General features: G+C 42.2%; 1 protein-coding gene across 2 annotated transcripts in view; it reads right to left on the bottom strand.

Annotated features, from left to right (window-relative positions):
* notch3 (notch receptor 3) overlaps nt 1–22,927 on the bottom strand; it is a 406,903-nt gene that overhangs the window by 228,829 nt on the left and 155,147 nt on the right. For both annotated transcript variants that reach the window (XM_060854870.1, XM_060854872.1), the window contains 2 exons: nt 20,680–20,830; nt 17,029–17,208 (listed from right to left, as the gene is read on the bottom strand). In XM_060854870.1, coding sequence (XP_060710853.1) covers nt 17,029–17,089 — 61 coding nt within the window. In that variant the 5' untranslated portion in view covers nt 17,090–17,208; nt 20,680–20,830. The remainder of the gene's footprint in view (nt 1–17,028; nt 17,209–20,679; nt 20,831–22,927) is intronic.

The raw sequence follows: 22,927 nt of genomic DNA, 5'->3' as shown, positions 1-22,927 counted from the left end.
TTGTAGTGGGAGAAACATTGACCCAGCTAAGCTCAGCCATCCACACAGACAGGGAATTGAATCATGCACTGATTAATTATGTGACTTAGTGCGATATTTTACTTAGTACTCTTACTTTATTCATTAAGTCACTTAGGAAGTTAAAACAGAACCTTTTATCCACTTCTGTTACTTTCAACAATGCCAAACAAGTCCCTCCAGTATACCACAGCCTGAACATCAAACTATTATCCTCGCAGTCCACTGTTTAAATGTTTCAAATCCAGCCATCCTCTTCAATGCATAAATCAACAGCAGGAGCCAGTTGGCAGTTCAATCTTGTTCCCTCATTCAATAAGGTCATGGCTGATCTGATTACTCCACACCACTGCCTGCCCATGAAAATCTTTGCTCATCAAGAATTCATCTACCTCTCCTTTAAAAAGCTCCAAAGATTTTGCTAACACCACTTCATAAGGAAGAGAGTTCCAAAGATTATCAATGCGTTGTGAGATAAAATATCTCAACTCTTTTCAATGGGTGACTCTTTATTTTTCAATAGCAACGCTGACTTGTATATTCTCACAAGGAGAAAAATCCTTTTCACATGCATCTTTTCTAAGTGAGTTTCCCAATTTACTGTCAATCTGAAATAAAACTTACCTCTGCCTGGGGTCAATAGATGGTGAATCAGTGCTCCCAACCTAATAGTACTATGGGTATACATATACCACATGAACTGTAATGATTTAAGACAATGTGCACTACCACTTTCCTAAGGGAAATTAAGAATGGTCTACAAATATTGCCAGTGACACCCACAACCCATGAAAGAACAAATAAAGAATTTTTAAAATAGCTAACAGATGGATTAACCGATGCTGAAGTACAAATCAGAATCCTAACTATGTAAAGACGTTGTGCTAAACTGTGAGGCTTCCTTCCACCTATCTGCTCCACCCTCACCTCTGACCTATTACCTCCATCCCCACACCCATCACCTATTGTACTCTTTGCTACCTTCTCCCACCCTCCTCTCTGACCTATCACCTCCATCCCCACCCCCATTCTCCTACTGTACTCTTTGCTACCTTCTCCCAGCTTCCCCCCATCCCCACCCCCACCCCCATTTATCTCTCCACCCTAGAGTCTTTCTGCTTCTATTCCTGATGAAGGGCTTTTGCTCAAAATGTGGATTTTCCTGCTTCTTGGATGCTGCCTGACCTGCTGTGTTTTTCTAGCACCATTCTAATGCAAATTCTGGTTTCCAGCACCTGCAGTTCTCATTTTTGCCTCCTTAAAATGATGAGCAGGCTGGTGGAGAACACTACATCAAGTACACTCCATTAACAGCTGGACATTAATGAAAAAATCTTTCACTTTTGTCTTTGTCATTTGTATCTCAGTGGAAGTCATTACAATTAAATCTGTCTATCAAAAGAAAATAAATAGTACAAGCCATTCCAACTGATAAGCAAGTGCAAAATAAGTTAAGAACTGCACTCTTCAGGTGGTAGGAGGTGATATTCAGAAAACATTGTCTTACGTGCACTGTATGAGACACATTGAATAGGTGAAAGTGAGGACTGCAGATGCTGGAGATTAGAGTCGAGAGTGTGTTGCTGGAAAAGCACAGCAGGTCAGGCAGGCAGCATCCGAGGAGCAGGAGAATCGATGTTTTGGGAAAAAGCCCTTTATCAGGAATGCCAACCACTGTGTGTTTGTCTCATGTATCTTCAAATATATACTAGGTTTTCTTTCTGATGAGTGACTGTATTGACAGGCCAGTGTTGGTTCTGCTCTCGTTACTAACAAAAGTCAGCTGGTCCCCAATCTCAGGAAGAGGACTTTAATTTTTCGAAAGATACCTGTGTGAAGAGTATGCTAAGTGTGCTAAGTTCCTCAGCATTCAAATGATACATTCCAGAGATAAAATCCAAATTACTAGGTAAAGAAGGAACAAGTCTTCCTTCCCTGTATTGACATTACACTGAATACACTTGAGTGTTAAGGTAAAATTTTAGGGATTCAAAAAGAAAAATTCATTGGAGAAAAAAAGTTATTTTCACTTTGGAATATTGGCCGTCATGCCCAAATGCAAACTGAGTGTCTGCTCCACTGTTGCAATAATAATCAGTAGGAATGTTCTGGAAGTGTTGAAACCAATGCAGCCAGTAGTCTATACAAGAACACAGGAACAGGAGTAGGCCACTCAGCCCCTCGAGCCTGTTCCACTATTCAATGAGATCATGGCTGATCTGTAGCATACTGCATATTTGACCCAAATCCCTAATTAGATTAGACTAGATTAGACTTACAGTGTGGAAACAGGCCCTTCGGCCCAACAAGTCCACACCGACCCGCCGAAGCGCAACCCACCCATACCCCTACATTTACCCCTTACCCAACACTACGGGCAATTTAGCTTGGCCAATTCACCTGACCCGCACATCTTTGTGACTGTGGGAGGAAACCGGAGCACCCGGAGGAAACCCACGCAGACACGGGGAGAACGTGCAAACTCCACACAGTCAGTCGCCTGAGTCGGGAATTGAACCCCAGGTCTACAGGCGCTGTGAGGCAGCAGTGCGAACCACTGTGCCACCGTGCCGCCCACATATCCTTGCTTAATAAAAATTCATCAGTCTCAGATTTAAAATAGGCAACTGATCCAGCATCCCCTGCTATTCGTGGAAGAGAGTTCCAAACATCTACCACCTTTTGTTGGTGAAATGCTTTCTAACTTGCTTCCTTTATGAGTGTACATTTGAACTCACTCAAAGTGAGCAGGAATAAACGATATTCACTATTTCCTGTCCCACAGTAAATCATTAACTAGGGCACAAACTGAATCTTCTATAAACTATTCCAGTGGTTATCAACTCCCAAGAAACCTATTGTGTAATAATTTTTTTGTGGAAACTAACCATTATGTATGTTTTATACACTTCTTAAGCATGTCATGACTTGGAGGTTCCGATGTTGGATTGGGGTAGACAAAGTTAAAAATCACACAACACCAGATTAAAGTCCAACAGGTTAATTTGGAAGTGCTTCCAAATAAACCTGTTCAACTACAACCTGGTGTTGTGTGATTTTTAAACATGTCATAGTAATATTATGCATATTGCAACAAATCCAATTCATCAGTTTTATACATTTCTATTTCATGATACCTTCAATGGAGTAGTAACTTAAGAAAAAAAGCTTCTTTAAACAACAAGTAGTTATGGTCTGGAATGCACTGCCAGAGAATATGCTGGAGGCAGGCTCAAATTAGCATTCAAAAGGGAATTAGGCAGTCACTTGAAAAGGAGTAAAAACAATGACTGCAGATGCTGGAAACCAGATTCTGGATCAGTGGTGCTGGAAGAGCACAGCAGTTCAGATTCACTGCTCGTTGGATGCTGCCTGAACTGCTGTGCTCTTCCAGCACCACTGATCCAGAAGTTACTTGAAAAGGAATAATGTGCAAGGTTATGGGGAGATACCAGGAGAATGGCACTCAGTGAGGTGTTAATTTGGAGAGCTGACACAGACATCATAGGCCAAACAGCCTCTTCTGTGTCATAGAAGTTCTAATAATGAAGAACTTAAAATTGCTTTGGAAATAAGATGTAAAGTAACACAAAAAGTATTTTTAAAGTTGAATGGTTTAAAGTTCAAATCACTGCTGGACTTTCTACAGTTGTTGCATTCTGGCTTCAGGGATTAAATGCATACCCAATAGAAAATATGCCAAACTCAAACGTATTTCCCCAGATTTTGCATAGATACATATTAGTTATTCCAATATAACACTAAAGTTTGAACAACAATGGAATGATTTAACACAGAGGAGACCATTTGGCCCATCATTCCTTTCCAGCTCTTTGGTAGAACTAGTCATCAAACTTGCTTTTTCCCTACAGATCTGCCAATATTTCTCTTTCAAGTATTTACATAATTCTGTTTTGAAAATTATTGTTGAATCTGCTTTCACTGCCCTTTCAGGCAGGGTGTTTCAAATCAAGGTAACTTATGCCACTGAATGGATCCTCTGACCAAATAAAATCATTAAATAAAATGTACATAGAACATATTCATTTACAACTTGAACAGAACAACTATTCAGGTTTGCAGAGGAGATCACAATGACATAAGACAACGGTGCATTTTATTTCAAGTTTTGTTCTTGATAACCTGGAACATAGAACATAGAAAAGTACAGCACAGAACAGGCCCTTTGGCCCATGATATTGTGCCGAGGTTTAAGCCTAATGCAAAATATAATAACTTAATCTATGCACCCCTCAACTCATTGCTATCAATGTGCATGTATAGCAGTCGCTTAAATGTCCCTAATGGCTCTGCTTCCACCACTACCACTGGCAACACATTCCATGCATTCACAACTCTCTGCGTAAAGAACCTTCCTCTGACATCCCCTCTATACCTTTCTCCTAATATCTTCAAACTATGACCCCCTCATACCAGTCAATCCTGCCCTGGGGAAAAGTCTCTGGCTATTGACTCTATCTATTCCTCTCATTAGCTTGTACATACTGAGTGAACAAACTCAGATAAACCATTTCCCAAGTCTACTCAACATTCTTTTTGTCAATTGGAATGTATCCATGCCCAAATTAATCTCAATTCCATATTTTCCCTCACCCTGTAGTGCTCCATAATATTAATGTTAAAAAAAACTTTCTGATGTTGCTTGAGTTATATCTGATAACTGGGTTCCAACCCTGCACACAAATTCACTTATGCAAGAGCTGAATGAACTGCGTAAGAGCATATATCTCAGCAAAATACTGGCCAGTGCAGTAGAGTGGTGCTCAAGTAGTTGTGGATTACTATTGCCTATCAGCTGTAATAAATTATTACTGACAGGTACAAACTGATCACTAACTGGAACTTGGGCTGACTTGCACAAATGCTTCACCTGAAAAGTGTAAATTAAGTACTACCTCAGCTCCATTTGGTGAAAATCAATTAATTTATCACATTTAGAGAACTGCTGTACAACTTTCCTGAATTGTATGGCTTCAGTACCTTTCCTTTTATGAATTCTTGGAGATTCACACATACTGTAAACTATCCAAACAAACATTAAAACACTAACACAGCTTGTCATGCACGTTCAGACACACCTATGCACAGTCATATACATTGACAAGGACATGGATAGTTGCACAAAAAGGCACAGCCACATGCACAGCACACGCATAAATACTGAGACAGAAACACAAACACACCCAGGCACTTGCCTTCCAGCTCTCTCAGATTTTCCCTGAGCTGTGCAGTTCTTTTACCTGATTTTGAACTGCAATTGCAATGGTTGCAGATATGCTTTCAGGCTTTTTATTATGTAGTGCACTCATTTAAATGGATTATAAATGAACCAAACTGAAAAATGCTGGAAACTCTCAGTAGTGTTTTACCTGTGAGCCCTGTCTGAGGAAAATACATTGCGTCACGCAAAAATACTTACCTGAAAGAAAAGTAGACCTTGCATTTATATAGCACTATTGACAACCGAAGTGTAGTGGTTGTAGTGAGGTCAGCCAGGTGATTGCGGCTGTTAATCTAAACCAAACAGGCAGCCCCCACTAGCTGACAGGTATGAACAGGAGAATACTTTGAGAGCTTGCTCTGGGGTAGCTGGAGCAGTGTCAAGGACTCTCCACCTAGAAATAATTATTTCAGTAGCAATGATTGGGATTTATGATGTAACCCTGCAAAAGTGCCTAGTAGCTGGAGCCCAAATGGACTTCAAACAGACACTACAACAGGCTTTACATTGGAAAATGTGGCAATTGAGTGCCTGGGTTGCAGGGTATACTAATGGAGGTGGACATCCTCGCCAGTCTGATTGAGCTTGGGTGAAGGCAATCCTATAGTCTCACTCAGAACATATCCTGAATAGATGGACACTCGGCTAACCCACAGCAAAACCCCAAAACAAAGCCAAGCCTTGGCCAAACGTTAACATTTTCTTCAGGGTCTGGATCGGCATGTTGCTGCCAGTGTGTGAACTCAAAACCGCAAACACTGGACCTAAACTGAATAAAAGAACTCATAGGCCAGTACCTGGGAGAGTGCACATCCTGGAAAGTAACCAATATCTGATTTGGAACAGTGAAATTGTTTGGCAACATCCAAATCAGAACTAATCAAAATTAAAGTCTGGTTAAATGGTCATCTGATTCTAATGGGTGCGGTCATTTCAGAGATTGCAGAATGACTCTTTAACAAAATTCTGGACTCCATCCCTTAAATTTGCACAAGACATCGACTAGATTGAGAACCTATACCAAGGAACCTTTACAGATTAAGATACAACTTCAGTTCCAGTCTCTTTTGAGAAGCAGCTGGTTCAGTTCCCACTGATAGTGATAAAAGGCTCGGTCCCAAGCCTGATGGAGTGAAATTGGTTGAGAAAGGTTCACCTCAATTCGCTCAAAGTGTTTTGATCAGAAGATAGCTGCTTGAGTGCAGTGCTAATTCAATACCATGAGAGACTATCAAAGGGGCCAAGGTCACCTTCGATGCTGACTAGGAAGTAATTGCGCGATTCTGCAAGACCCGCTCAGTGCCATTTGCCTTCCGGGAAAAAGTAGAGCCAGAAATCAGAAATCTGAAAGCAAAGGGATCATCAAACCAGTCCAGTCTGGGCAGCACCGGTCATACCGACTGTGAAGCCTGACGGGCCGGTTCACCTTTGTGGGGATTTTAAACAAATGGTAAACTGATGTTGTAGCCGGATAAGTACCTAATCCCTCACATAGAGGATTTATATGCAATGTTGGCAGAGGGGACTGTCCTTCAAGTAGCTGGATATGAACCATGTGTAGTTGCAATTGCAGGTAGATGAGGATTCCCAGAAGTATGCTACAATTAGTACCCATTAGTGGTTTCATCACTATATGAGACTGTGACCTGGAGTACTGTCAACCGTTGCCACTTTTTAGCAGATGATGGAGAACAGTTTGCAAGATCTACCCTGGGTCACCATTTACGTAGATGATGTGCTCATAACAGGAAAGGCTGTGGAGGTGCCAGCTTTAGACTGAAGTGGACAAAGTCAAAATCACATGACACCAGGCCACAGTCCAACAAATTTGAAATCACAAGCTTTTGGAGCGTCGCTCCTTCATCAGGTGAAGTGGCGAAGGGACTACGCTCTGAAAGTTTGTGATTTCAAATAAACTTGGAGGACTATAACCTGGTGTTGTGTGACTTCTGCCTTTAGTAACAAGGAAAACCAATCAAGAGGACTTAAAGAAATTGTACATAATCCTTAAAAGAATCTCCCAGGCGGGTGTATGCCTTAGAAGGAAAAAAATGTCTGCTCCAGATATCCCAAGTAACCTACAGAGTGGAAAAGACCAGGTTACATCTGTTGGAAGAAAAAGTGAGGGCGATCAATTATTACGGCGAATTATTATGGAAAGTTCACACCTATCCTGATCTCCATCCTGGCACCTTTGCATCTACTCTTAAAAAAAGAGGTTAACCTTGGAAATAATCATGTAGCCACGCCATGGGGTGTTGGCACACTAAGATACTCGGATTCCTGATGAACAGCTCATGTTCAAAATGTCAATTGTCCTACTGCACAGATGCTGCCTGAGTGACTGTGCTTCACCATCACCACCACTTTTTGACTCTGATCTCCAACATCTGCTGTCCTCACTTTCTCCTGCATTATGATCCTAAGCAAGATCTGGTATTGACAGGCAATGCCTACCCATACGACATTGGGATATAATTAGCTCATAGGTGGCCCACTGGAGAGGATGGCCCAATAGCGCATTCACCCAGGACTTTGGCTACTGCAGAGCGTAAATGTGTCCAGATAGAGAAGGAAGGATAGAGAAGGAAGGTTTGTGATCACATTTGGAGTCAGGAAGTTCCACCACCTTTATAGATGTAAATTTGTAATAATAACTGACCACAAATCCCTGCTAGATGTACTTGAACAGGACAAGGCAACGCCGCCCAATGCTCCAGGTTGAGTTCAGTGGTGGGCTCTAATCCTATGTGCATATAATTACAAGTTGGAACACCCTCCAAGTGGTCATTGTGGATGCCTGCTCAAAATAATTGGTGTGTACAGGGATGACAATAGAAAAACTGCAATATGTGGATTCCAAGAAGTGTTGGCCACAGATAATGGGCCATTGTTTACCAGCAGGAATTTGAGATTTCCTTACGTCAAATGGTAATCGACATATATAGGACAGTTCCATAGCATCCATCATCAATGTTTTGGTCAAAGCAGCAGTCCAAACTTTAAATGCAGGCTAAAAGAAACCGTGTCTGGATTAGTGGTGCTGGAAGAGCACAGCAGTTCAGGCAGCAGCCGAGGAGCAGGAAAATCAGAAAAAGTGTACAGCTTCACTAGATACCAAACTGTCCCGGTTCCTATTTGATTACAGGATCACCCCTCATGCAACAAGAGGGGTAGTTCCAGCAGTGTTGTCAATAGGGAGAAGACTCTGCACCAAGTTGAACCTGATCTTTCCGGACTTGAGCAGGGAGGGAGAAACAGCATCAGGAACGTCAATGCCGGACACAAGACTCCGTTAATCAAGAGAGGCAGTTTAGCTCGGGGGATGAAGTTTGGTATAGGAACCAAGGGAATGGCCCTGCATGGGTCAGGGGCATGGTCCAGTGACATATAAAGTTTGGATAGGTGTGATGGTCCCGAACAAGCACGTGGACCATATGAAATCTGCAAACTCATAAACAGTGTGGGAGCAAAGTGTGCCTGACAGTCTTCATGACTGTTCTGGAACCCAGGGGTTCTCCCTGTCAGTCAAGCATTGAAGAAACTTTGGAATCTGAGATGGATGTGGTGGGTGTTGTCGCCTCAACAGCCTTGTCACCTGAAGAATAGAAATGAATTTTTTCTGAGATGCTCTGGGTCCAAGAGGTGAGCTATTGTGCATTACATGCTGTCCATATCAGAGGCAGAGTGCAGGGTTGGAGGAACCTGACCCAGTGCTGAAATGCTTCAGGAAGAGCTACAAAAAAAATACGATCCTGCCTATGTCCTCGGACTCAGAGGGGGAGGGATGTCGTGGTTGTAATGAAGTCAGCCAGGTGAACCTTATTCAGTATGAGTTCCCTGATTGGGGCTTTTACTCTGGTCTGCTCAGGGAGCCCTGGCTGACATAAAAACATGGGTGTCAATGTCCTATTCACTCTGAGAGCTGGCGCTGACAGAGCTGGATCAGTGTCAAGGACTCTTCATGCATAAATAAAGGGAGATTTGATGACAGGATACCAGCCTTTATGGAATTATTTCACTCAAGACACCCAAACTCTTCACAGGCAATGAAGTGTCTTAAAAGTTTAATCTGGATTACAATCTAGAAAATACAGGAGTCAATATGGACAAAATAAGCCCCCATGTAGTGACATGAGAATGACCAAATACTCTGCTTTTATCTGTTGGATGTAGAATAAACATTGGCCAGGATACATGGGAGAGCACTTCTTCAAAATAGTGACATGGGGCCTTATATGTCTGCTTGAGAAGCAGAGGAGGCCTTGGTTTGATACATCAGTATACCTTTCTGTCTCTGAGTGATGCAATATATTTCTGTGCATCTATCTGCCTGGACCTAGTCTCCCTACACATGGAAACGTGTTTTGCACCTAAACAATCAAATCTTCCAATAAGTTTAAAGACCTCCATTCGAAAATTCCTCAGGCTTTCCTCCTTGAAAAGAATTGATCAAAATGATATCTTCTGAAATATTGTATGTTTCTTCTTGTTGTTGCCCCTTTATATTAATGTGATACAAGTATCATTGAGAAGGCCAACGCTTGTTGCTCACCTATAATTGCTTCGGAGAGCTCTCACCTTGAACTAATGCAGTCCATGCAGCGTAGATACAACTACAAAGCTGTGAGGGAAGGGTTTCATTATTTTGATAAAATGACAAATCATCTTTTCTTGTTTGAGGATTTTGTATTGAAGCGTCATTCCCCGAGTCATCATTTCTTATAGCACCCTTGCAAACCCTTTTTGCACTCTCCCCACAGCCTCAACAACTTTTCAACTATGCTCAAACTGAGTTTCTATGTACATTGTTCAAACTCAGGGAAGATTCTCCTTGAGAATTGTACAAATTTTTGTTGATAGGAACCTCAAACCAAGCTGAAAGATGTGTACAACTTATCAATGTCCACAATAAATTTGAGTCCAACTTTCTAAGTTAATCACAATGCTGCATCCCAAATTGTTAACCACCTTACATAAGAGTGCTGCAATTCCTCTTCTGTTGAATGCATAGCTTTTCAACCACTAGCACTTCTCTGGTCATCTCACCTAACCAGCCCTTATTTCGAGTGTGAGCTTTTGACAATCAGTAAAAACATGCTGCACAACACAATCTTGACCTCACCCAAAATCCGCACACTGCAATAGGCAATAGTTAGAAATCCAGGTCTGCAGTCATGTTGAAATTTCCCTTCCAATTCTTGGGAGCACCAGTGCCAAGGTCTCTGCTCAAACCAATTAACTCATCCCATAACTGAATCTAAAGCCTTCCTTGATTTGGCTTAGTTCCATTCCAGGTATTTACCAAGCCAGAATCTGCAAATCAATTATTCAAAATTGATGTTCAATTACTGAAGTCATCAACTTCAATCAACTTTCAAAATTTCATTGAGGAACAGCATATTGCAAGTCACAGCATTTACTCACTGACATGTGGAATGATTGAAGCAAAGAGCATTGATGCCGTTATGGGAAAGCTAGACTTTTAGAAAGGGAGAGGATGAAGGAAGCTGAAATTAGAGAAGGGTAATGTTAGGGTCGAATGAGTTATTTCAGTTCAATGCTATGTAATTCTTAAATCTGACCCGATTTATTTAAGCTGCTTTTATTTTAGTTATATATATAGTGAGTCACTGAGAGAATGACAAGATGAGTCTGTGGTACAAGTATCAAGCTGTTTTAATCCACAATTCATAATACCCTAATCCTTGTAGAATGTTTCTTGGCACACTAATTGGGAGTTTAATGAGATGGTATTGTGGGAAGTACTGTCATCAGCCTGCTAATGTGGGAACCAAACCTAGCAAAGTTGGTAGCTGCGTGGCACTGCAGCAATGCCCAGTCCCATGGAATGGGTGGATGAAGCTTTTCATCTGCTATTACCCACATACTGAGTTCCTATTCTTGACAACGGCATTAGGGGCAAAATAATGTGCCAAGGCCATGAGCTCCCTGACAATGAACAGGGTAGGGAACTAGGGGAGGGGAAGGGGCAAAATTGGCTGAAGTTACTATTGACCAATTTTGTACATGTATTAATGCCCAACTCAAGAGCTGCACTGACAGACATCTGGCAATAGGTCACTTATCAGTAATCCCAACTGTGGTACAATGCTGGGAGACTAAAGGAAGAAAAAATATATTATGAATGGGGATTAAAATTAGGAAGTGAGCCAAAATACTGCTGTTCACCCCTGGAGTTGGGATCTGAATCTAGCCCAAACTAGAATAAAAATCCCTTCTATCTGCCAGCATTGAAAGGATAGTTTAATACAATACCTTGGTGATGGCTCCTGGCATTCAATTTAGTTTAGAAATTGTAAATGTTCCTCCAGAGAGGGGTTACTGTGGGAAATGGATATTTCATACTGGTAGAAGCAGGATAGTTTTGTTCAGAAATGGTTGAAGTCATGATTTCAGGGTGGTGAACTTTCCTGCTCTGCCTGACCATGGGAGAGAATTACTTTGCTACTTAGCGCCAAGAAGTGAAGAAGCATTTGATTCACAACTCTAGGTTTGTTTTCGTTAGGAAAAAGGAGATTGAGGGGGGGGGGACCTGATTGAGTTTTACAAAATCATGAAGGATATAGACAGGGTAGATAGAGATAAGCTTTTTCCCAGGGTGAAGGATTCAATAATGAGAGGTCACGCTTTCAAGGTGAGAGGTGAAAAGTTTAAGGGTGATATCCACGGCAAGTACTTTACACAGAGAGTAGTGGGTGTCTGGAACCCGTTGCCATCATAGGTAGTAGAGGCAGGCACGGTAGATTCATTTAAGATGCGTCTGGACAGAGGCATGAGTAGTTGGGCAGCAGTGGGATACAGATGCTTAGGAATTGGGTGATAGGTTTAGACAGTAGATTTAGATCAGCTCAGGCTTGGAGGGCTGAAGGACCTGTTCCTGGGCTCTAAATTTTCTTTGTTCTTGAAGAGGTGATTAGACATGCAAGTTTGTTTCCTCCTAAACCAGTGATAAGTGCAATATACTGCCAGTACAGAACAATGTTGAACTTGCTGCGACTTGTCTGGTCAAGTTCATTCTACCTAGGGCACTGGCTAATAAGCTTAATTGGAGGCAAGTGGAAAGAACCTTTCAGTTCTGAAGGTGGGTCACTAGACTTGAAATATTCACTCTGTTTACTAGACTTGAAATATTCACTCTCTTTCGCACTCCAGAGATGCTGCCCAGACCTGCTGAGTTTCCCCAGCATTTTCTGATTTTGTTTGGAGGGAATTTCAATTTCTGGAATAAATATAATTCTCCAGGATCTATTAATGAAACAAAGTGACAATTAAGAGAAGCACTGGATAAACTACAGAATACAATTTAACATAGAATGAGAGAACTTGTTACAGTAGTGCCAAACTGATGATTAGTAAGTGGTCCTGCAATAGTGACAGTAGATGCAAAAAAAATCCTTGCTTGCACAAGTTTTCAAAACATTGACTTGAAGAGATATCACCTGTATTACAAGGTCTGACTTGAAACAAAACCTTTTGTATGAAACCTTTTATCTACAGAGCTAGGAAAGCAATTAGAATAGGTCCCAAGAAGAATTACTTTGCATGATACCTTCAAGATAAATATTTGTCTTTCCTGCATTAATATTTGCACTGTAGTGATTGGCAGTATGGGCACTGTCAATAGTAGGTTGACAGCTCTTGCCAAGGGCGTACAAAGTACTCGATATCAGAGCTGTTTTAACAGAAATTGGCAGAGCAGCCACACACAGGCAGAGGTCTGGGAATGAGAAGATATGTTCTGATTTAGCAAAGTCTTCCCGGAATGCTTGATGTTTACTCAGCAAAATATCTGATATCTTATAGCTCATCCCTATTCATTTCACAAGGGTTACTGCGAGCGCAAGAAGAGGACTAATATCCTTCAAAGGCCAGGTGAAAATGCTAAAATTTCCTCATATACAGTCAAATCACGTCATGCATTATAAAGACATTCTGGTGATTAGTGTACTAATCCTTCTAATCGGAGGATTCAGCTCTTGTTCTGTTTTTAACTGCTTTGCTCCCACTCATGAATGCTCCTGCGGCTTCTGTACAATCACCAGGTTATTGGGACTGTATTGCTTGCTGTGGCCTGACTGTTAATTACATTACAATAGGAGCACACAACATGAAGTGTATCGTCAAGCGTTAATACATCAGAGGCTCATAACCTCAAAATAATGGCGTGTTTCAATTTAAGCATCACAGACAAGCTTGTTTGTCCAGGTTTTCAGGGAATATGACTTGCTCGTTGGCAGAGCTCTATCCTGTTTTTAACAAGAAAAATGCATTTCTGGGTTGGTGGGGTGGTGTGAGGGTTGAGGGTGCAGTAATAGCATGAACTCAACTTCAGCTAATAACCATATGAACTGAAGATTTCTGAAGACATTAGGTACAGGGGCTCTATTCCAGGAAACCTTCACCACAATTAGCCTATGGACTTCTGGGCCAGAGTTTTTATCATATTCTCTCACAAGATGTCACTGACTGGGCCAGCATTTATTAACAGTTTCTAGATGCTCTTGAGAAATTTGGTGGTGAGCTGTTTTCTTGAATCATTGCAGTCCATGTGCTGTATGCAGACCCATAATACTGTTAGGGAGAGAGTTCCAGAATTTTGACCCAGCAACACAGAAGGAACAGCAATATATTTCCACATCAGGATGATGAATGGTTCGGAAGGGAACTAGCTGGTGGGAAAAGCACAGGAAGAGGAAATCAGTCAGAGCTCTTCCTCCTCCTAATTACTCCAGAACTACTCACTCCAAAACACGAGGACGTACCTCAGGTGAAAACAGGATCAGGTTAGATTCTGATGCCACCTATAGTCTAGCAGTATGCTAACATGCAACATCTGAGTTTAGACATGAGGATTAGCCAGACACAGAAGTAATCCTTCACAATGTGGACTGAACCTCAGAAGCAGTCAACAGCTTCAGGAAAGAAAGGGACAAACATCAGGGCAAAATAAATACAAGAATGGTAAGAAAGCACATCTTTGTTGTGGTTCTGTTCGCCGAGCTGGGAGTTTTTGTTGCAAACGTTTCGTCCCCTTTCTAGGTGACATCCTCAGTGCTTGGGAGCCTCCTGTGAAGCGCTTCTGTCATGTTTCCTTCGGCATTTATAGTGGCTTGTCTTTGCCCCTTCCGGTTGTCAGTTGCTGTCCGCTTCAGTGGCCGGTATATTGAGTCCAGGTCGATGTGTTTGTTGATAGAATCAGTGGATGAGTGCCACGCCTCTAGGAATTCCCTGGCTGTTCTTTGTTTGGCTTGCGCTATAATAGTAGTGTTGTCCCAGTCGAATTCATGCTGTTTGTCATCTGTGTGTGTGGCTACTAAGGATAGCTGGTCGTGTCATTTTGTGGCTAGTTGGTGTTCGTGGATGCGGGTTGTTAGCTGTCTTCCTGTTTGTCCTATGTAGTGTTTTGTGCAATCCTTGCATGGGATTTTGTACAAAAGCACATCTTTATTTGTTAATTACAGGCTGTAATTTACAATGTTACTGGATTATGTTGTTGCACTCCATTTTACTCTGAGTTAATTGTGAAATGTTTGTGCATCATGGACTTTTTTCTACAAAGTAAGCTTGAAATCACTGAAGTTTATCAGATTCTAAATGTTTGTCGCTGAATGCGTCTTATAGTTATCACCAAAAACTGGGAACCAGAATAACAGTGTTCAAGTGAAGGTCCACCCACTCAGAGAGTGAGGTGATGGCTTAGTGATAATATTACTCGGTTAGTAATCTAAAGTCACAGACCGTGGACTGCATCTTATGTTTTGTTAGCCAAGTGTAAGTTCTGTTGACATTGTTGGAAGCATTCTCAGTGTAAGGCTGAGCAGATTTTCCCACCAAATCTCATTAAACTTGTTGCATTAACTGCTGTTCCTGCCCTTTAGAAGTGTATTTTGTCAGATTTCCACCACATTTTACGACATGACATTTCTGGGACAGTTGCCCAGCTATCCTGGAATGGACCAGCATCCCTGGCACCAGTACCATCTTTAAAAGGCTGTTGTGTACCTGGAGAAGAACTGTCAGTCCCAAGCTGTCATTTGCCGGACATAGCAGACAGAGGGACTTTGGTGTCTGGCTTATAAGGCAGGGTCTTGGAGTTCACGCTGAACAGGATGGTGCACTGGTGGGACTTTCTCCTCGCTCCAGGGACCAGCAATAGAAACCACAACACCATACATCTGAACATGCCTCCCAGGTGTGAGGTTGCCACCCAGGTTAAAGCAGTCTCAGCAGGCTGGAAGAATGCCTAGCATTGTAGAAAGAAAGTCAATGATATTCTCCACTCCACTAGAGTAACTGTCATCATCTTCTCTCCAATATCTCACACTCAATCCATCTCTGTTATTCTACCTGAAATAACTCCAAAGAGGCCAGCATCCCATCACCAAGTCCTCCTTCATTTACACGTGCATAGTACCTGACACTGAGTCCAGCTTCCTCAGAGGGAGCAGAACCTTTGACCCTCCTGTTCTTATCTGTCGGCCAGGGCTCCCTGATTGGACCAGGTTAACAGCCCCAGTTATATGGAGCTTATGTTCTGAGGTCCATTCAGCTGACCTTATTACAATCTACATCCCTTCCCCTCTGAGTCCGGGAAGCTAGGCCTGTTCTTTTGCTTGTAGCCTCCCCTGGGATGTTTTTGCACTGGGCCCAGTTCCTCTGAATCAGCCTTGGATTTCTGGCGAGTGCTAGACAGTAGCTCGCTTCTTGTTTGTGGAACATCTCGGAAGAAATTCATCCTCTTCTTCAGGCAGCAAAGGCATCGAGGCTACAACATCCGCCATGTCTATCTCAGATTGCGAGGTTTCTTCGATGGAAGGGGAGGACCTGTGGGTTCCGACAGCCTTCTGGCTATTCTGAGGGTCCGGGTATGTTTTCCTTCTCTCCCGTTTGGAAGTTGGCAGCTTTCGTGTGGTACATTTGCCTGTTTAGGACCGCCTCACCCACCCAAACTTTGTGTGTGTCATGGGACCTGACCTGGTATCGACCATGCCTTGTACCCATGAGGGCCTTTTCCATGGTTTCAGCATGGAACTTGGTCCCCTGAAGTAAGGGGTCTCTCTTGCTTAGCGGAGTCTTGTGCCTGGCATTGGTGTTTCTGATGACATTTCACCCTCCCCCAGGTCTGGGAAGATTAGATTTAACTGAGTGAGGACTGTTCTCCCCATTAGCAACTCTGCTGGGGATATCAGTGTATGAAGGGGTAGCCCGACAATCAAATAGGAACCGGGACAGTTTGGTATCTAGTGAAGCTGTAGGCTGTTTCCTTAGGCCTGCCTTTAAAGTTTGCACTGCTCTTCTGCCAGATCATTAGACAATGGATGGTATGGAGAGCTGTCCTTATATGCCGAATGCCATTCAACGTCAGGAAATACTCCAATTCCCTGCTGGTAAATAATGGCCCAATGTCTCTGACCAACACTTCCAGGAGTCCATGTATTGCAAAAGATGTTCTTGAACTGACGAGTAACCAATAGCATCTCAGAATTAGAGGAGGCCCGGGATCATAATATTCTTTAACTAAATCTGTCAACTCTTGAAAGCTTATAGTATCTGAGAGCCTCAGGGAAAGTTAGGCTCCTAGTAATAAAAAAAGCTGTGGGTCCACAAGCTTTGAGGAGAATTATTCACTGTTTTTCATCTGCCTTAATGTCATCTGTCCAGTAAAAATAATGCATTATTTCTACATACTAGTCTTCAAATGGGTCAAGTTTTCCAAATAACGGCATGATGCCCAAAATGCTTACCACATGTCAAAGGCCGCTGTTGATCGCGAATTTCTTCAGGAGCATACCTTTTTCCTCTCATCACCACTGAAACAACTTCACAGAGGCTTGTATCTCATCATCATGTCACTCTTATTTACATTTGGAGTACTTGATCTGGAACAAAAAGTTGCTGGAAAAGCTCAGCAGATCTGGCCGCATCTGTGAAGAGAAATCAAAGTTAACATTTCAAGTCCAGTGACCCTTCCTCAGAAACTGTTTCAGTTTTTATTTAGTTCTTGGCGCTGTTCTGACTTCTTCAGAGATCTCAGAGTGAGGAGAACCTCTGATACCTATTTTTACCTCTCAGCCAGGGCTCCATGATTGGACCAAGTTAACAACCCTAATCAGGTAACTCATATTAGATTAGATTACATTAGATTCCCTACAGTGTGGAAACAGGCTCTTCGGCCCAACCAGTCCACACCAACTTCCGAAGAGTAACCCACCCAGACCTGTTTCCCTCTGACTAATGCACCTAACACTATGGGTAATTTAGCATGGCCAATTCACCTGACCTGCACATCTTTGGACTGTGAGAGGAAACCGGAGCACCCAGAGGAAACCCATGGGTGTCTCTGGAGAAGGAACACACGGTGTTCACCAACACCCTTGAGCTGTTCAGGACGAGGTGGGCACCGCAGGGAGTGGAGTGCATTACTTCCCTGTCCAACTCTATTTTGATTTAATCCCTGCCCTCCCCTTCACTGTTTGATCACACAGCATTGCCCTTTGATGTAAAGGGCACTGCTTGTTACGGCCACTGGGTGCTTCTTTGCTTCCTGGTAAAAGAGAAAAAAAAAGCATGGTATCTCTGGCTGAGGGGTCAAATCTCAAAAAGGCAAAGCATTGCAACGCAGAGATACTGGGAACATCTAGATAGGTGCAGAGTGAGAGAGCAAAGAGCTGGTTCACTCTACAAGCTGGGTGTGTGTCCCTGAGTGCGGGATATCCTTCATGCAGAATTATCATGTCAGTTGTCAATGCAGCTCAAGGTGCAGCATTAAGTGTAGAAGCATCCTGTAACTAAATCAGAGATGTACTATGATGGTTCTTAGAGGCTGACATATATCAATTGCCAATGTTGGCGGATGTGGGATGCTTGTGGTTGGTGCCATGGTTCATGCCTTGAGATTTTCTTTTATTCATTCATTGGATGAGGGCATTGCCCAGCGGGCAGTTAAGAGTGAACTACGTTGCCATGGGTCTGGATTCACATGTAGGCTAGACCAGGTAAGGATGGCAGTTTCCTTCTCTGAAGGGCATTAGTGAACCACAGGGGTTTTTTCTGACAATCGGCATTGGAGACATGGCATCATTAGATTCTCAATTCCAGACTTTTTTTCATCGAATTCAAATTCCACCATTCTGCCAGAGTGAGATTCAAACCCAAATCCCCTGGGCACTAGCTGGGTTTTTGGACAAAAAGGTCCAGTGATAATACCACTAGACCATTACCATCCCTGTTGGTGTCCAGTATCCAAGATGGAGATCAATAAGAGCAAACAGTGAACTCAACCCTCCAGGCATCCACTCTGGTTTCCATGTTGGGTTTTCCTGATGTCTAGTTTGTTGGGCAGGTTTGGTAAGATTGCAACCAGAATATGAATGAGGTGAATTGTGCTGTCAATAAGGATCTTAACAAGTGCTATGCCATCAGTCGGCAACTCGTCTCTGGCCAGTGAGAATTTTGCTTGGGAAAAGTGTAAAAGATGGGGTGAGGTGATCTCTAAATCAAGATGCGCCTCGCAAAACGTCTCACCTGAATCTGCATACATCTCGCCATAGGCAACTTAGTTAAAACCACTATAAGATTTTGCCACTCTGCAAATGAGGGGTCGCATTCCATCTGATGTGAAATTCAAATATTCTAAAATGTGGAATCAAAAAAGAAGCTTGTATAACGATGGTCATATGTTGATGGTTGTAATACGTATCAAGTTCACTAATGTCCTCTAGTGAATGAAATTTACTGTCCATTCCTGGTCTGAACTACATGTGCCTTCAGAGTCTGTTGACTCTTTAATGGTCTAGTCAGGGCAACTCAGGGTGAGTAATAAATGTTGGCTCAGCCACACCCAAATCCCATGAATGAATAATAAAAAACTTTTTTTCCTTTACCATTGTGTTGCAGGTTTCTGTTGGATTGCAGCTTGTGTTTTAAGCTGTCTACAGTAAGCTTTCAAAAGATAAACTGAGAAATGGAGTTTTAGCTAATGTCACAGAGGCACATAGTGCAAATAATGCATATAAGCCAGCCTGGTGCTTCACTGCAGTACTAAGGCAGCGCCACACTGTCAGAGCTGCCATCTTTCAGACAAGAAATTACACTGAAGTTCATCTGCAGCTTAAATAAAAGATTTCATGGGGGTAACTTGAAGACAAGCAAATGATTTCAAACTTAAGTCCTGGCCAAAACTTATCACTCAATTGACAAATGGCTAATGCAGTCATTATCATGCTGCTTGTGGGATCTTGCTGTGCACAAGTTGACCACCTCATTTTCCTAGAATACACATTTCTAAGGAACACCATTGCAGCACTTTGCGACATCTGGAGATCATGAAACATGTTGGAGAAATGCAAGTCATTCAAAAAATGTGTATTTTCTGGCAACGATAGGGGTCTCACACACCTGCTGTTTATACCTCACAATTAATATAAAAGACATTTTAGAAATAAAACAAGTCCTTTAGTCCTCAATGGATAATGTCCTAACCTCAGAGCCCAACAGGTGAGACACTCTCCCTTTAAGATTCTGCGCTGTTGCATCTGCATCTGTTGGCAGCCCTGTCCTAACTTGAATGTGGTTAATGAAGCACTTTGCCTTTTCTTATTGTTTGAATAGAAAATTCCTGCACACACCCATTCATGGCGCAGGTAACAATCTGCACTGCCAATGTCTCCTTACACCTGCTACAGGATACAAGGCTCAAAGACGCTACTATACCTACTCCTTTTCTACTTAACAGAACCAAACAGGAGATATAATAATAGGTATAAGAAGTGAAGCTCAACACAATCCCAATGCTTCGCCTTTTTTTACCTCCTGCTCTTTAATTCTTCAAGTTTTGTTTTGAAGCAATTTGGAGATTTTCTCAAACAGGAAGTAGGGAATTTTGCCCAGGAGGCAAGTTCACCTTTGGGACCTCTTTCTCTGTAAGACTCTGAATGCAAATCCTGTTGATAAATATTAAAAGGTTTGCTGAGTTTTCCATTTAAATCAGTGATAATGTTTATTCTAATAAAAGAACTACATAAATGTATCGGCATTCCACCTGTTACCAGCTGTACAAACTGGTAAGGAGGTGATTTTAAGTCATGCCTTCATTGCACTTCCTGCAAGGCCATTGGAACAAAAGGGAAGGCGATAAATTCTTGCAGAGCAAAAATGGACATAGTGCGAAGGAGAAAGATTTATAATGGAACTAATTAGAAACCTTTTTCAAAAGCTGTACAGACTTGATGGCCCAAATGGTCTCCTTCTCTGCTAGATCATTCTATGATTTAACGTGCCAACCTAAATATTGCCACAGAGACAGAGGAAGACAAAAGGTTTAGTTGTTGTTGGGTTAACTAGAAGGAAAGTCCTTGGCTGCCCCTTACAGGCCAGGTAACATTGCTGTAACTGACCTGTGTGAACTTTCTTCAGCCACTGGAACGACTGGCGATTCTGTGCAGATCATGTCACTGTGTATAGAACTGTGATACCTCTTCTGTGTTGTATGACTCGACAGCACATACAAGGAAGCTAGCATTGAGACTCCCATGAGCTTTAACATACCTATGGGCAGAAATTGTAGCTTTTACCCTGGTGTGTACATTACACTGCATTAACCTAAGACATAGGCAAGTATTGTGCTATAAATAACGAGAATGAAGGGAAGCGAATTGCTGACTTTTACCCAAGTTCATGTTATTTTCTCATTGGGAATGCATGTGACCAGAATGCTGTATTCTCTCTGTTCTATATACAGTTTAGCACACAACAATACTATGAAGATTGAATTTCTTTTCTTTTACAGTACTTATCCATGATCCTTCTGACCACTTCTCTCCTGGGAAAGTTCTTTCACTGGCAAACCAGACATTCAGGGTCAGGAATGTCTATCAGCCCCTTAAGTGATACTACAACCAAATAACCTCAGGGAAAGTATGCTATGATCTGAGCCTGTTTTTGTGGTACAAGTGGTTACAGTTAAAGCACCAGCTGTCAGGCAGTGGCTGGTTATTGATGGAACAGCTAATCCCATTCAGAGCTGGTAAATACCTACCCGAGGCCAAATAAATATTTTATTGGGTCCAGCCTGTTAATAGCTGTTTGGCTAAATGCACAGTGTGACTTACTACAAAGTCACATATTTCAAGAAGTTACCAAGTTCAATTCTCACCGGGTCTACCCTAATTTGAAGGGTTAACCCTTACATTTGTTCACAACCTTAAAAAGAAATACATATTTCTACAGGACGTTTTATGGTCTGAGCATGTTTCAAAGCACAAAACTGCTAATTCAGCTTTTCAAATGTTGTCATGTAGGAAACCAACAGGTAGTTTACACACAAGCTCCTTCAACCACAATGACAGAACAACGAGATAACTTTAATGGTAAAAACAATGACTGCAGATTCTGGAAACCAGATTCTGGATTAGAGTGGTGCTGGAAAAGCACAGAAGTTCAGGCAGCATCCGAGGAGCAGGGAAATCGACGCTTCGGGCAAAAATCCTTCAAATGGTGTCAATTGAGGGGTAAACATTGGTCAGGGCATCAGGGAAAACTCCTCTGTTCTTCCTCAAAATCTTGCCATGAGATCTTTCACATCCTTTGAGATTAAGGCAGATGTGTGTAACATTTTGAAAAACAGTACTTTTGACAGTGCAACACTCTCTTAAAAATGCACTGAAACATGGGCTTAGAATTTGTTCTCAAGTCTCTGGTTTGGGACTTCTGGTTTTTTGACTCAGATATAATGCTGCTACTAATGGGCCAACAAGGTTACAGAGACAGTTAACTTGTTATATTTGTAGGAAATGCTAGAGAAACTCAGTAGGTCTGGCAGCATCTGTGGAGCCAGAAAAACACTTGTCGTTTCAAACCCAATGACCTTATATTAGAACAGTTCTAAAGAAGAGCTTTTGGACTCAAACGTTAAATCAGTTTCTCTCTCCACAGATCCATTGAGTTTCTCCAGCACCTTTTGTTTCAGATCTTCAACATCAAATATTTTCTTTTGCTTTTTAAAAAAAAAGATGGTCTGATTAGACCAGTTCTACACAACTCATTTCTCCAGCATGATGAGGAAAAAAAATTCTGCTTCAGAGATCTTTGCCAAGACTCTTGACTTCCCCCTTCCCGTTTCCAGTTTTCTTCCCATAGAGGTGGGTCCTTGTTGAATTTCGCTGAGGAGCAGGCTTGTGGGAGCGGGGGTGGCAGGGGGTTGGGGGGGGGGGGGGGTCACTCTACCACCGATACTTTTGTAGGTCCAAGGTTAAATGCATCACATTGACCAACCAAGGAAAGATTAGGTATCCCAGCCCAGGAATGAACATTCAGGCCTAGTAATCCTGAATTAACGACTGGTTTCATAACTGATGCATCAGGGGAAAATTTAGCATCAGACAATCCTACAGGTAATTTTCCAATCAAACTATACAGTGATGTTCTTACACACCTCTGCAGTAGGTGGGACTTGAGCCCAGGCCTTCTGGTTCAGAGGTATGGACATTACCACCATGCTACAAATGATGGGCATGCAATCTACCTGTGCCAGTTTTTTGAACGATCCATCCAATTTGCCACACTCTCTTTCTCTTTCCTTTTGCACCTGCACACTTTTAACCTTCAAGGACGTACCCAATTCTCTTTTGGAAAGGTACTACCTTT

This window comes from Hemiscyllium ocellatum, chromosome 45, assembly GCF_020745735.1.
Source record: "Hemiscyllium ocellatum isolate sHemOce1 chromosome 45, sHemOce1.pat.X.cur, whole genome shotgun sequence".
Taxonomy (NCBI): domain Eukaryota; kingdom Metazoa; phylum Chordata; class Chondrichthyes; order Orectolobiformes; family Hemiscylliidae; genus Hemiscyllium; species Hemiscyllium ocellatum.
This window is presented reverse-complemented; position numbering and strand designations above follow the sequence as displayed.